The sequence below is a fragment of the Triticum urartu genome, chromosome 5A, assembly GCF_056163025.1.
Source record: "Triticum urartu cultivar PI428250 chromosome 5A, HENAU_Tu73, whole genome shotgun sequence".
Classification (NCBI taxonomy): domain Eukaryota; kingdom Viridiplantae; phylum Streptophyta; class Magnoliopsida; order Poales; family Poaceae; genus Triticum; species Triticum urartu.
The window spans coordinates 51,651,163-51,667,012 of record NC_141877.1 but is presented as its reverse complement, the minus strand read 5'-3'; the positions used below and the strand labels follow the sequence as shown (position 1 = coordinate 51,667,012).

General features: G+C 43.3%; 1 protein-coding gene across 2 annotated transcripts; it reads right to left on the bottom strand.

Annotated features, from left to right (window-relative positions):
* Positions 1-4,239: 4,239 nt before the first annotated feature.
* On the bottom strand, positions 4,240-9,678 carry LOC125507791 (nuclear transcription factor Y subunit A-7). Of its 2 annotated transcripts, none has more exons than XM_087525461.1 (6): positions 9,462-9,678; positions 8,815-8,972; positions 7,276-7,430; positions 5,929-6,000; positions 5,555-5,719; positions 4,240-4,855 (listed from the first exon to the last, which is right to left on the bottom strand). In XM_087525461.1, exons 2-6 carry the CDS (start codon positions 8,840-8,842, stop codon positions 4,643-4,645), a joined length of 633 nt encoding a protein of 210 aa, XP_087381587.1. In that variant the 5' UTR covers positions 8,843-8,972; positions 9,462-9,678; the 3' UTR covers positions 4,240-4,642. The 2 variants fall into 2 exon arrangements, with proteins under 2 accessions (XP_087381587.1, XP_048528248.1); XM_048672291.2 differs by having other exon boundaries at positions 8,815-8,977; positions 9,462-9,675.
* Between the last annotated feature and the right edge of the window lie 6,172 nt (positions 9,679-15,850).

The following is a 15,850-nucleotide window of genomic DNA, read 5'->3' as shown; positions in this document are numbered from 1 at the left end:
AGTACCTGTGAAACTTCTTGGCACATTGTCATGTCACAAAACATTTTTGACAGAATAACTGATGCTCACAAGGTTGGTACTACTACTGCCCCTCTTGTCAGATAGATACAGTTTGCAATCAATTCAGATCTGAATAAATTTCCTTTGCTGTTTCAATACAAACAAGGAGCGTACGCACGCAGTCGCCACTGTCCATCAGCCCCTGTCCCCATCAGCCTAGGTAGGTTATTGATTCACAGAGTCACAGAGGAAGCTTGCCATGTTCCTCTTTCTCTTTGGCATTTACACACACCAGCCACACTTGAATGCTACTAAAAACAGAGCCACAGTACCACCACCACCACAAAACCCTAACAGGCTGCCCTTGCATGAAAGAAGGATCTAGGATGAAACAGCTGAAAGGAATCCATGGATCCTCTCCTGCTCACAAGTTTCCTTTCTTTCTTTCTTTCACCACTGAGGAAAGAAAGAAACTTGCAATCTGCTCTCCCTTCCAGCTGCAAGAAAGGTGGTGGATGTGCATTCATTCAAATGCAGCTCCAAAAATGCCAAACATGATCTAGGGGCCAAGATTTGCTCCTTGCATGCATGCATCAGCACCAAGCTGGAAAAAGACCTAGGATGAAATAATTTCCTGGGAAAGTGGGTGTGCCCTGGCTGCTGCTTCAGGGTGGCAGGCAGTAAAAGCTGATGGTTGGATGGATGCAAGCAAGCAAAGATCCTGCTGCATTTAAGCACCTGGTGCAGCTAATGGGCTTGATGATCATTAGGTGTGTGGAGTGTGGATTGGTTGGCTGGAGGCATCTAAGCCCAAGTGCCTGTGCTGGGTTTGATATGGCAAGCTACTGGCTGGCTTCAGAGCTTTCCTTGCTGCATGACTGACTGACACAGTGCATTCAATGGGCTGTCATTGCTGCTTGCTCCAGGCATTACATGCTAGTGTGGCTGCTCTTGTGATGGTAGCAGTACTGATTAACATCTGATTAATCACCTGTGGTTTTGAGTTTAGGATGGATTCATGATCAAGACATGCATGCATGTAGCATATAAATTGACTGGAGTTCAGTTTCAACTGCTTACTTTTTAACCATCAAATGGAGTTTGTGTGTGTTGTCATATTCAGATTCAGCTACACTATCACTTTCACACTCTGAATTCTTGAGAAATCATGTGTTACTTTTCGATGACCAGCTTTCCTTAGAGGATAGTAACAAAAAGGAGAGACTAGACTAAGTGGCATAAAAATAAGAGCAAAAAAGAAAAGAAAGGCTGAGCATTTCTGCCCCTCACAACATCACAAGCACAGCTTTCCAAAGTCCAAACCCAGAGCAAAAGCAATCTTGTCAAGATCATGCAACCAAACTCCATTTGATCACATTTCAGTGTGTTGTGCTGATCTATCACAAAACATCTACTAAGCTGTAGTGGTGTGCTATCCATCTATCACACTATCACAGGCTTAACCCCCCTAAAAACCCTAGCAGGACCCCTACTTTGTGGTGAAAGCCACTTTCTTGGCATGAGGAGAGGAGGGGGGGCACCAACCATCACTTTCCAATAAAAACCCTTTCTTTCCATCCCTTCCATGGGTGACAAGTGAGAGTGCTGGCCACCCATCTCCCTTCACTCCCAAGCTTGTCATTGTCTTTTTCACATTCAAAAAAGAGAGGGAGAGCGTGTGTTTTAGAGAGAGAAAGGGTTTTAGAGAGGGCACAAAAGCACAGCACTTTTCTGCATTCTTGAGGGCATGCTTGTTTGTTCTCTTTTCTTTTCTCTCCTAGGGTTGACATGCACAACATGCCATTGCATATTTTGTGCTTTTTCCATGACACATTCTTGCAAGATTGTCTCTCATGGTTGGGGACAATCATACATGCTCTTCTGATCGCCGGTGCCAGACATACTCGTATGTCATGTCGCTTTTGTGCATATGCTTTTGGTTTGCAATGGGGGCCATCAAAAGGGGCAGCCATCCTATCTAGGGCCAAAGCCACAAGAACACCAGAGGAATGCAAGGATTGACATGACTTGTGTGAGATGTGTCTGTACTTATTACTCAATTAGCTACCACACATCAATGAGAACTAGCTTTGTCTGGTGACTTAATCTGCATTAGTGCATTGTGATTAACTGTAAGCTGCTTGGTGTCATCCTTGACAAGTAGAAGATCATCATGGGTACTTGGTAGTGTATGCCTGTTGGAACTGTAGTAGGTGCAAATGCAGTGAAAGAACATGGCAACCATGAACATGGAACTTTATTGTGGTGTGATGCATGTTGCAAGAAAAGAACAAGAATAGAAACCATATAGCAGAACAATTAATGGGTCATGATGGACACTGGGAGAGGGTGTGAGGTCAATGGGCCTGAAGCCGAAGGCCAGCTCTCTGCCTGCCTTGCACCAATGTGCTGAGGCTGTGTGTGTATGTGCACCCCTGCTTACCTTGTCTCCCCTGCCATTGCCATCATAAGGGCTCATGTCACTTTTCCCATGCCTAGCTCTGCCCCCATGCCCCCCTCTTGCTCTCTCTCCTCACCTCCTTCCAAACATTCCTAGAGAGAGAGGGAGAGAGATCTAGAGGAAGATGCATGGCATGGTGACATGGTGTGGTGTGGTGCAGTGCAGTGCAACAACGCCCTTTGAGGAGGGATGGGGCCTGGTTTTGTAGTGCAAGCAAAGCATGTCAAGAATCCCTTTAACTGTTCATCAGGGAGCTCATGCATGCTGTTATTTATTCTTTTTCTTCTCTTCCAATGGTGTTATCTTCTTCCTTTTGGAGAGGGTTTGTACAGTGTTATCTTGCTTCAGTGTGACACTGGCAAGACTCACCACACTGTTCCATGAGAAATCAGCAATTAAAAGACCATATCTTGATTCAGTGAGACACTTGCAACTCATTGCACACACTTGGACAAATTCCAGCGCAAAAAAAATGCATGAGAACCTGAGCTCATGCATGTACTACAATGATTAATTGGCACCCAAATTAAGCATGTTTTAAAAATCTTAAAAGATGAATCTACTACTGCTTAACCAGCCATACATATATATTGGCATGTTGCATGGGCTAATGATTAAAGATTTGACCTGAGAAGATTTCATGCTTAGACTAAATGCATGCGGGGGCGCATGATTAGTGTCGGGACACGCAGTACTTACATGGGACTAGACTATGCATTTTCATATGGGCATGTTTAATTAAGATGTAACAGGAATCCTATGTGTGTGTGAGCTAGGTTGCTTTGCTTTTCCTATGAGCAGTCTAGAATATATATCTTAATTAGTGGCTTGTGGGCTAAGGGTGAAGTACGGTGACGTGGCAGCCCGTGTCTGGCCATTGGTGAGCACCTGACATAATAACAGAGTGCTGCCTAAGCTAATCACCTGGGCCAGTGCAACTGATTGAGTGTCATGCAGATGCAGGCATGTTCCAGTTCAGAACTTCAGATGGTGACCTAATTAGACCACATCTGCATGCCTGTTGCCAAGGAAAGAGAGGCCATGATTTTGTTACTAACACTGTCTATATTTACTTCTTAATTTACAGCACGGTCATCTCTCCCTCTCGAGAGAAATGTTTTTACTGTCGCATCCGCAGCACCAAGACAGTGACGTTGGAGCGTGGAGATGCTCTTTGCTTCTCTTCTTTTCTGCTTCTTTTGCAAGCAAAAAAAAGGTGTCGTGTGCTCGTGCAACAAAGGATGTACCCCAACAGTAGTATATGCTTCAGTCAGTGTTCTCGAGAAAGCCTCTATATTCTTCTTGGTAACAGTAACTGTTAACTTCCATCTTATCGAGGGAAAAAAGTCATGATTCAAATGTTCATGTGATGACAGTATGATTCCAATGTCCAGGAGAGGGGAAAAGAAAGTAAGGAGCGTTCGGCAATCCACTAGCTCCCTCGAATTTAAGGATCAGAGTAACTCCACCTGCTCCCGGAGCAGAGGGCCGAACAGGGACTCCGAGCAGAGGCAATCCACTATGCTCTTTATTTGAGTCATCTATTTTGTAATGGAGGGAGTAGTTCTTAAGGCCTGACTGACCTTCTCTACCAGGGTCCAAATGTGTTCACGGCAGTCCACTCTGATAATCATCAGGCAACTGAACTCAATGGACAACATATATACCAGAGAGATGCAAACATCTTATCACGAGGCTCCGAATCATGCAGGGAAACAACATCCAACCAAAACATGAGAGCATCATTTGCAGCGGATGCAATCAAGGGCAAAGAAAGATGCAGGCGAAGCTATTATGTATACCCAGATTTTATTTTCTGCACCGCGAATGAGGATGCAGCACAGCTAAGAGACCAATCCACACCAAAGGAAACAATGTAGCACTATTATACTTCTTTCATAAGCCACTACAAAAGCCTCCTGACCGAACCCGAGGATAAACCCCGGAACACAAAAACCACAAAAAAATCTACTCATTGTACAGAATGTAGAAACCAAACCGAGCAAACACGGACCAATGCTGCCAAAAAAAAAAAACGGTCGATACGTCTATCACTACTATAGAGCAGAGCGGATATATCCTACGGCACCTGCCAGCGCGATTCTCTCTTGCTCACTAGCATATATATACTGTACAAAACTGTTGGCATGGATCGTCGCGTCCGGCGGACTTCTAGCCATCTCATTCATGGTTTCCCGACTTATCGGCTGAAGTTGCACCTTTGGGAGATTGGGAGGATTGGCCACTGCTGCGGGGTGCAACGCCATTCTGCTTGTCTTTGGAGCTGGAATCGGAATGCTCTTCATTGTCGTCTGACTTTGCGTTAAGAAACCGACCTCCAGCTCCCCTGGCCCTTTTCAAGGCATGTTGATGCCGCGACTCGTGGAGATATGGCTGCACAATGGAGGCACATGTCAATTTTCGTTAACAACATACAGAAAGAGGACACAACGAAGCAAAACCTTGACAATCAAAGAATAAACATTAGCATAATCATCCCACATGCTACCCAAGAATAAGAACTGTAAGCAAATTGGCACTGGCAACATTGTATATGGTTCATGCATGTCCTAAATGAGCTTTTGCAGATAATGCCAACACCAGTCTCTCTGTCGAGGTTAAAAACTGAGAACTCAGACATTCAAGTACCACGAAATTGAAATTTATGTGTTGCCTTTTACTACATTGCGACTAATGAATTCAATTCGCTCCAGCTTAGTAACTACCCAGATGAACAAAGGAAGCACAAATCTGCCTTCATCCATATTAGAAATTGTCAAAGTGTAGCAGCTGACTTCTATTCCCAAATCCTTGCTATTTTTATGTTGGCACTGATAACTTGGTGTATTGAAATACAGATATAGCAGAAGAATGAAATGACGTTCACCCTACGATAGTAAAAACGTGGTGCAGATCGATCTTCAGAGTGGAGGTAGGGTATGTAGAATGGAGAATTCACTTGATTATTTTGCCCTATCTGTTGTGCACTTGTGCTTCCGACCAACTCTTAACTATACTGAAGCATCAGAAACAGAAACATCTAATTAAAAACTTCAAGTTATACAGTACGTAAATACGCTTATAGGCATTTACCTTGCGGCCCTTGATAAGCTTCCTTTCTGACTCTGCTTTAGCCCGAGATTGGCGCCGCCTTAATATGGCATTATATTGCTTTGCGTTCACATACACAGGCTCTTCAATTGCATCAGTAGGCAATGGTATTGCGGCTGCATGCATTCCGACCATTGGTGGGTGCATCTGAAGAACACACCAGTTTGATGAGCTGAACTAGTTTGAATAGAGTAACAATAGTATAGCAAGGTCTACGATCATGCAAAGTTACTTTTCACTTGCTAAGAACCAGGACGGCTATGTAGGCATATTCAATGTAGGCCTAGACATACCAACCACAGGTATACTTGTGGCCTATACTAGGGATATTGCTATACCATGTAGCAAGGGCTTACCATAGGTTGTCCACCATAGGCCGCATAAAGGCTTCCATAGAATGGATCGACAGTTGGGTAAGCAATTTGACCCTGCTGAGCAGAAAATGTGGGATTAGCCAACAAATTTCGCACAATAACTCCAGCATCATGCATGAAATACAATAAAAATCCATAACAAGAAAGCAATAGAAGGAAGAGGCAACAATCTGTCCAGGGAAGGCATGGGAATTTGCTCAATTAGAACAAATGGCAGCGCTTTTTAACACATTCAGTCTACATTTCAAAAAAATAATAAGTTGCTTTAACCATGACAAAGAAATCTTCTAAACCAAAATATTAAAGCTAGAAGCAGAGAGGAATATATTAGGATGCAGAAGAGGTAGCGAGAAATTGATGCAACAGGCAAGTAGTTTTATGTGATCGGTGAGCTGACATGGGCAATCAGTATGACAAGGAAATGTGATATGCGAACTGTGGCATTGGATATAGGGTCTGTCTAGGACACATCTAAGCTGATTTCCACTCTGTTTGTGGTCTATTTTTTGTCCTAGTTTTTTTTTGGTTTCTTGTTGCTGCATTATATATTTGTGGGAGCTTAGATGTGACATTCTTAAAAAACATCTAGATGTGAATTAGACAAACTGTTGGATATAATCAACATTGCACGTCTAATTAAGAATTTAGCAAAATAGTCTGCCTTAAAAGGAAAGAAAATCTCATATATCACCTCAACGAGAAGGAAATGATGCAGTTTAACCTAACCATTGTTTCTAAAAAAAGTTTAACCTAATCATTTTTTACAAGTTTTGACCTCAATATCGTCTAATATTATTGGACGCTGATAAGTCCCGAAAGTTCGGGATTTGCCCATGGCAAATCGAACGTTTTCTGTGGCAATTTATATACGCAAGAGATGGCAAGTGTAGTTGGTGGCAATTCCACCCTCAGTTTGTTTTTTCCAGGAAATTGCCGCGCTTGTCAACTGAACTTGCCATCCTCGTGTCAACTAAAGTTGCCATAAAAAACGTTCGATTTGCCATGGGCAAATCCCGAACGTTCAGGATTTATCATTTCTTATTAATGTTGATTTAATGTGCTTCAACCAGGAAAAAAATATTACACTGATGCCTATCAATATAATGTGGAACAGGTAGTCAGGCAGAAGAATACATACTGAACGACCAACCCATAGTGATTCTTATGGGTATCCATTACACTGCTCCAACTAATACAACTAATACTATGACCAATCCTTGATCTTTCTTTAAACGAGGGCTCAGTGGAAGACATTACAATCTGAGAAGTGTACAGGGGTGGTCGTACCAATCAATAAAGAAGAAAAATGGGAGGTTACAGGTTTCATACCATTGCATGGCAAGCTTCCTGGTGGCCATAGGGTGTGACATAATCTGTGGAAGGTGTTGCCACCATTGCCTGACTACCTATACTAGTAGCTGGGGCCTCTTCCTGGTTCCCTTGAGCGGCAGCTTGCTTCTGCTGCTCATCAGCTCTATGATCACCTGCACGAGAAATTGTTGCATAAAAATGAGACAGGCATAGTTGATTGGATCTCCTTGTATGTTTAATAAAAATGGAACGACTGGGAATTTAAGGTGTAGATATTATCAACATGTCAACATTTATGGAATGTGGCAACTGATATCGATGCAAATACTGCAGAATAATATCAACAGATAAGGAATGAAATCCTAGCATGTCCAGTAATCTTATCAGCTATTAGACATGACAGCTGGTATACTACCGTGTAATGCTACACAATTCAGTGCTGGTACACAACTACAAATACAATATCCCAATTCCCACGTATACCAAAGCTCCAATTCCATGAGCCAAGAGTCATAAAAAGCATCACAATTATGGTCAAAATTCCAATGGCACACTGCCCTGCCTAGTAACTACTACTGCTACGGTTCAAAATTGACATGGCAAAGAACTGGGTGACAAAAGCTACAAAGCATGGACAAAACTCCCAAACTGCCGTCTAATTCGGCGGGACGCAGCGATACGACCGGACACGCCGGGATAAGCGTGTCCCCCAGTATCCCTTGATTTCCGAAATAAGAAAAGGAAAAAAAACAAAGACACAGCTAGGATACGTATGGAATACGTTGGGGACAGGGGAAGCCAAATAACAGCCTCGGACCTATACAAACCCTAGTTTGCAGGGTCGCACACACGCTCGCCACGGAAGGAACGCTGCTCGCAATCGGAAACGGCATCACCGCTGCTGCCCCCTGGATTCGACGCCGCCGCCTGGACTCGACCTCCCGACGGCACCACGCTCGAGCAGATAACCCCAGCAGCCTCTCCTCAATCTCTTCCTCTCTTTGCTTGATTTCTTGCTGTTGAGTTGCTGCTGCTTGCTTCCCCATGCAGCCATGCCATTGCTGCTTGCTCTTGAGCTGCTGCTCACTTGCATGCTGGTGCCTGGTGCTGCTGTTTTGATTGTTGCTTGATGTTAGGGAGCATGGCGTCTCAGAGCGCCACCGCCAGTAGCGAATCGTCCATGGGTGAGGGTGAAAGTTATACCTGCATCCTCTGCTGCATGTCTTCTCCAGTCTCTACTCTCTAATAGACTAATACTAGCATTTGATGTATTTTGCAAGTTGCAACGGCATGGGTCTAGAGGATCAATTAATTCAGCCGTTGAGCACTTGAAAAGGAGACAACAGATGGAAATGGGGCAGTATTCTGATCTCATCTCTGTTTCTCCCCTTTTTTTTCCACTCTATATTACAGGGCATGTTTTAACTTTTTATATATATACTTGACGTATCCCCGAATGGCTGCTACTGGAAAATGACGTATCCCGTGTACCCTTATGCGTATCGCCGTGTCCGTGTCTCCATATCCGTATGCATGCTTTTTAAGACAGAACCATACCTGAAACACCGTCGGCGACAGAAGTCATGGTTTGTTACTTTCCGAGGCGAAGCGCAACTAGTGTCAAGCTCGGCAAAAAGACACGGCACTCAAGACCTTCATTCCATGCCGCAGTAGATAAGCACACCGATATCTTCTCCGAGACCAAACTGCAACGGCTGTCCTGAAACGGGAAACAGGAAAAAATTAAAGAAAACTGAGCTTCTAGCAAGACCCCACTACAGCTTATTTCTGTTTATTTATCCCCCACAAAATAAAAGCTTCTTTCTGTTTATGGCCACTGAAGCCACGGCAACAAGGCGACCTATGTATACATACAGGAAGCCAATTGTGCGACACCGCATCAGTGAATTGAGATTTGAAAACCACTACTGCGAAGGTACTACTACTACTACAAGGCTCGCGTCCGCGATCGATGCCCCACGCCATGACTGAATTCCGCAGCAAGCAAAGAGCACAATCAATCCACCGCAGACACATGGGCAGGGGTGGGGGCAAGGGTTCAGTCAGTTGAACCCCCAATTGTTCCCAAAACAAGCCGCTAACCACTACTCCGCCGCGCGGCAAGCGAATCCGCGACACAGATGATGGGACGACAATACTTGGACGGCCGGAGCGGGGCTAGGGTTCGTCGCGGCGGCGCTTACCAGCGGGAGGGGTCGAGTTCGGGCCCGGGCGGATCCCCTCCGCGCGGAGGAGGGCGACGGCGACGGCGGCGGCGGGGACGAAGGGGCGAGCGGGCGAGAGAATTCCCTGGCGCGCTTAGGTGGAGAGTGGGCGTGTACGGCGGAGAGGGGTCGACGACGACGTCGCGAAAGAGAGGGGAGTGGGGAGGTGGAGAGAGGATAAGAGGGTATTCTCGATTTTCTCAGGGGTGTTTTCGTATATGTATCGGCGACTGGATGGATGGATGTGGACGGATGGAAACCAAAGGAAACTTCCGGGTGCTTGTTGCAGCCATTGAACCGAACCTTCCAAACTGACACCTGCTCTCGGTAAACCCTTTGGGTTTGTTCAGTGGTCAATTGGTCATCAAGGTTTTTGTTTAAAACTTTAATAGCCTGATCTTTTTTATTGCATATATGATGAGTTTTTATTTTGAGACAGAAAAACTACCATCACATGTAAAGATATCTTATAGAATTAGTTGGTGGTGGTTTACATACACCCGACGAAACCAACACGGCAAACAACCCCGTCACACGTAAATATGTTTATTGTTGTAGGTGAGTTGATGGTGGTTCAACTTTGTCTTTTTTTGACGGGGGAGATGAACCACGAGTGGGTCACACAAGACACCAGGGCGTGCCTCGTGGCTCTTCCCCCCTCCCATGAAGCTTTAGTGCATCTTTTATTTCAAAAAAACCGTCAAAAAGTTTCGCTGCATTTGAAGAATTTTGATTCCTACACACAAAAATACACCACTGTAGTTCTGCTGAAAACAGCGTCAGTCCGAGTTAGTTTCATCCAAATCATATCAAAACCATATAAAATTGTTGTAAACATGGCATGAATACTTCATAAATTATAGATACATTGGAGACGTATCAGCATCCCCAAGCTTAATTCCTACTCGTCTTCGAGTAGGTAAATGATAAAAGAAATAATTTATGAAGTGTGAATGCGCATAGTGCATAAGTTTGATCAATGACACTCCATCCATTTTTGTATACAAGGCCACAAACTCATATTACAGGTACCAAGGTAAAAATCAATGCTATGTTTAAGAGCATGGTTAATAGTATAGCCAGCTGCTGGCTATAAGCCAGTGTCATGTCATTTACAGCCCATCTTTTAGCCAATATGTATAATAGTAGATCAAAAGAATGTACTACTTTTTTATTATGTGGCCCACCTTTCATTCTCACAAAGTGCCTAGGAGCACGTGCTAGAGCTGGCTCTTCACGAAGAGCCTGCTTACCTTCTCTCTCCTCTTCTTTTTCCTCCAACTAAGCAGAAATATACTAGTTTATTCCTTATAGCCCGCTAACTCAGCTCTATTGTACTTGCTCTAAGTCAATGTTGCAAGCTGGCTTGTCACCTTGTTTGTCGTGTTAATTAATGTGTTTTTCTCTCCCACATACAACAAGCCAACCCTCTTACTCCTCATTGATTAATAATGTTAGGAATGCAAGCTAACCTCCTCACTCCCGCATGCACACAAGGGATACTAATGTCCTCGGGTGCTAGTACGAGGCAAACGCCATCAATTTTGCCTCAATTAATGTTAGTGGTCTTGTATACTTGCAAATTGAAATTTTGATAGTGGTCTTATATACAAAAATGGAGGGAGTAATTTTAATCACTTTTTTTAGCATCATAACAACAACTCTTTCTCATAAAACGCATCGTGTTAAAGTAGCAACCAATTTGCATGTTATTGTTCAAACAATGAATTCTCTTGAAACTTGACAATATATGTTCTCAGTCACCAAACAATTGCAATTCAACTTATTTAGCAAAATCTAAGTAAGATCTCCATATACTCAATCATTATATAGTCTTCTATGATTGCTAGTACTCAAAGCATATTTTTAGAACAAATGACATCCAACGAACACAGAGAAAGATAGGGGCTTAATGTTTCACCTCCCAACTCATTTATCATAGAGATAATTGTCAACAATAATAAATCATGATCAAACATATTTGGCTGGCCATATGTTTCTAAATCTTTCTCCACCTGTGAGTGCATCTAGTGCCCCTTAGTGATTTTGGTGTATTAAAGACTTCTAGGTTAAGGGACTGGTGCGTTTGTGAGTGTACACAGGTCTATAAGTCTATGAGGAGTTTGATATTTACAGAGAAAGTTGACCCCTAAAAATGAATATCTTCGGCTGAAGACTTTGGATTTCTGAAGACTATCTAAAGACTTTGAAAGTGAAGAAATTGGTGTGATCCTGAAGACTTGGTATTCATTCGAGGAACATGAAGCGTGAAGACTTTTGTTTTCGTAGTTTGTTTTTCCCCTTCTTGAGTCATAGGAAACACCGCACTGTTAAAGGGGGTCGAGGAAATACTAAGGAAAAATTTCCATGTGATGCTCAACTCAAAATCCTACACCTACCAATCCCTTCAAGTGAAGCCATTGGAAATCTCATACAGTTCAGTCAAATTTCTTCAGTGACAGAGACAAAGTTCTTCTGGTCTCTGAGGAATTTGTTCTGACTGAGGAGTTAGGAATTCGCCAGTGCGGATTGCCTACAAGTGAGGAACATGATAGCCCTGAGGAATTTGAGCCTCAAATATCCGACCGTTGCTGTGCTACGCGCCAGCTGTCCCAAAATATCTACCCACCTAACGGTCATATCATTGAAGGACATTTATGTCTTATCATGTTGGGCTGCTCCCTAGGCTATAAATAGCCGCCCCCCTACAACCACTAGCTGGTTGGCTGCTCCGAGAGAAACTGACACTTGTCATTTGAGAGCATCCCATCCTCCGAGGATGCGAAAATCATCAAGTGAGGAAAACCCAAACCCAAACACCTACAAACCCAAAGTGATTGAGCATCACTGAAGAGATTGATCCTGCGTGGATCTGACGCTTGTTACCTTTGAAGACTGTGCATCTTCCAGACGGTTAGGCGTCATGGTCTAGAGCATCCAAGAGGAAATTATGGATCACCGAGTGACCGAGTTTGTGAAGGTTTGGAAGTCACTTGAAGACTTACCACGAGTGATTGGGAGAGGTCTGTGTGACCTTAGCTCAAGGAGAATACGGCGAGGACTGTGTGTTCGGGACTGTGTCTCCTCAAGTTTAAATACCTAGCCGCTCCAACCAGACATACAACTGTCACAACAGTTGGAACTGGTCTACCAAATCATTGTCTTCACCAAGCTAACTGGTTCTATTTCCTCAACTCTTCCATTTCCTCGTTACTGTGTTGTGTGCTTGTTCATATCTGTTTGAAGACTTTGACTGAAGACTTTCTCAATTTCCCCAGTTCAATTTCTTCAGTCTGTTTGTCTTCATCCTGTTTTATCCTGTGTCTACGCTTCCGGTACTCTATGTCTGTTTTCATTTCATCATGATGACCATGCTTCTGTTCTGTTATGTTAGCATCTGGGTACTTATTTCGCTGCAAGTAGTTCTTCGCTTAGGAATTTCCTCACCCTGAAATTCCTCATTGAAGAATTCATAAAAATCGCCTATTCACCCCCCCTCTAGTCGATATAACGCACTTTCAATTGGTATCAGAGCAAGGTACTCCCTTGTTCTGTGTGATTTTGGTTTAACTGACTAGAGTTTTAATTATGTCGACCGCAGGAATGAAGACTGTGTCATGCCCCATCTTTGATGGTCACGACTATCCCAAGTGGAAGGGCATGATGAAAAAGCGCCTCATGGCGATGAACAACGAACTGTGGACCGTCACTTAGATTGGTCTTACCGATCTGTGCAAGATGGCGTAAGCTGATGACATTCGCAAGTACTCTTCTCAACCTCACGGCGAAGGACGTCATTTGCTCCTGTCTGTCTCAAAATCAGTTCAGGAATATCATGCATCTCAATCATGCGAAGCTTATCTGGGACCGTCTCTCTGAGGTCTATGAAGGTCATCGAACCCGTCATGATCCTTGGTTTGAGGATTTCAAGGAATCACTCAAAGCAATGACATTCGAACCAGAATCATCATCTTCCATGCCTTATGGAAAAAGGTGCTAAGGTAACTGAATGCTACCTATCTGAGTCAAGTGATGATGAATCTGGTGATGAATTTGGACCCAATTATGTCAAACTTGCTTCCCTTGCCACTAAACAACAAAGAGCTTTGGAAAAAGTTCAATACATGCTGGATAAGAGCGATGATATGTTGGGTGAAGAAATGAATCAGTCGAAAGCTTTGGCTGAAAGTCTTCAGAGACTTCAGTCTGAGTTTGACACCCTTCAAGGTCATCATAACACTCTCTTATCTGATCATGAGAAGCTTTCCTATGAATTTCTTCAAAGAAAGCAAGATCTTGAAACGCTAAGAGTGAGTTATGAAGATCTTCAGAAGGAGCGCGATTCATTACTTGCTCAACAAATCAACGCTACTCAGGAAGAATTTGTTCCTCCATGTTTGAAGTGCATTGAACGAGAAGCTGCTAATTCTTCACCTGAATGTTCAAATGCTTCTAGTGTTACAAATTCTTCACTTGTCTCTGCTATCACTAATTCCTCATCTGAGGACAATGCTAGTATCACTGATGATGCAGGGCTGAAGGAATTGTACATGACAGGCATGTACAAAAGCCTCAAAGGGCATCGGGCTCTTTGTGATGTGCTTAAAAAGCAGATCCTCAACAGGAACCCTAGGAAAGAAGGTATCGCCTTTGAAAGGAAACTCAATGCTGATGGGACTTACTGGAAGCCTGAGCAGTATCCCAAAACCTCATGGGTTGCTGCAAAGGGACCTCCAGTAGATCCATCTACCTTATCTGGCTTTACATGTGAATCTCCTCATTCTTCTGATGAGTCATTTGACTCAAACTATAAACTGTTCAAAAATCAAAATGGTGAAGTATTTGCTAGATATGTTGGCACTAACTGCAGGAACGATTCCCCTATGAAGAAAATCTGGGTTCCCAAAAGGTGTCTTGAAAATCTTCAGGTGAATGTCATCATGACACCACCTGTGAGGAATAGAAACCCCAGATCAAATGCTTCATATGGATCCAAGTCCTCATACAGAACAAATTCCTCACGTGGATCAAATTCCTCAAAAGGATCAAAGTTCTCATATGAACATCATCGTGCTAACACTTCTGTTTCGCAGGGAAGATTTAAGGGATATGAATATGAGCATTATTCGTCTAACCATTATGTTCATAAGCCCTCGAAGAATTTCTCTACTTATTCATATGCTTACCCTAACTCCTCTCATGTGAAACGAAGTGGACTGGTTTCAATGCCACCGTTTTCTTATGGAGCTTGCAGAATGATGAACTCTTTGCCACCCCTTCGGATGTGGGTGGTGAAGAAAAAGAACTAATCTCTTATGCAGGGTCGGGTCTCCAAGCGAACTTAATCATTTGAAGAATTTGCTGGAGACCTGAAAATGCCTGAAAGGACGCATGCTAATCATGAAGAAATGAATCCTCATTTCTCACGTCCTCATACTGCTTTATCTGTTTTATTGCTTGATGAAATTGATCTGATGAAATTGATGTCATATTCTTCACTGATGAAGTACATGAGTTCGCAAGCTGCACTAATTCATCTGCAGGATGATCAACCCAAAGCCAATGAGTGGGTCCTCGATAGTGGATGTACAAATCACATGACCGGTGACAAGAACCTATTGATGGATGTTCCCTTATCTCCATCGCATCTGAAGCATATCATCTTCGCTGACAAAGGAAAAAAGCAAGGTATTGGGTCTAGGTAAGGTTGCGATTTCAAAGGATCGACACATGGACAAAGTCATGCTTGTCGAGTCCTTAGGATACAACCTCATGTCAGTCTCAATGCTTTGTGATCTTAATATGGTTGTTATCTTTGGCAAGTATCGTTGTGTTGTGATTATGGAAGCTGACAACTCCAAAATCTTCGAAGGCTTTAGGAGAGGAGATCTGTATATTGTTGATTTCTCTACAGGACCACAACCAGATATATGTCTACTTGCAAAAGCTTCAAAAGGCTGGCTATGGCATCGACGACTAGTTCATGCAGGCATGAGGAATCTGCACACGCTCGCAAGGAAGAAGCATGTCATTGGCATTGAGAATGTCAAATTCCTCAAGGATCACTTGTGCGGAGCCTGTGAAGCTGGAAAGATGACCAAGGCCAAACATCCAGCGAAGACTATCATGACTACCACTCGACCATTTGAATTGCTTCACATGGATCTCTTTGGTCCTAATCATTATTCAACAGTTACAAATGATGCATCTCTATATGGCTTTGTTATTGTTGATGATTACTCTCGTTACACATGGGTGCATATTGTCACTTACAAACATGAGGTGCAGGAAGTCTTCAAACGATTTTCCTTGAGGGCTTCAACCAACTTTGGTGTGAAGATGAAGCACATCAGAAGTGACAATGGAAC

What these genes read in the sequence shown, in the direction of transcription:
- LOC125507791 (XM_087525461.1), bottom strand. Translation starts at nt 8,842, where the DNA reads ATGACTTCTGTCGCCGACGGTGTTTCAG. An exon ending in TGTCGCCGACGGTGTTTCAG is followed by an intron (nt 7,431 to 8,814) that starts GTATGGTTCTGT and finishes TTTCTCGTGCAG; the next exon opens with GTGATCATAGAGCTGATGAG. An exon ending in CCTATGGTGGACAACCTATG is followed by an intron (nt 5,720 to 5,928) that starts GTAAGCCCTTGC and finishes TGTGTTCTTCAG; the next exon opens with ATGCACCCACCAATGGTCGG.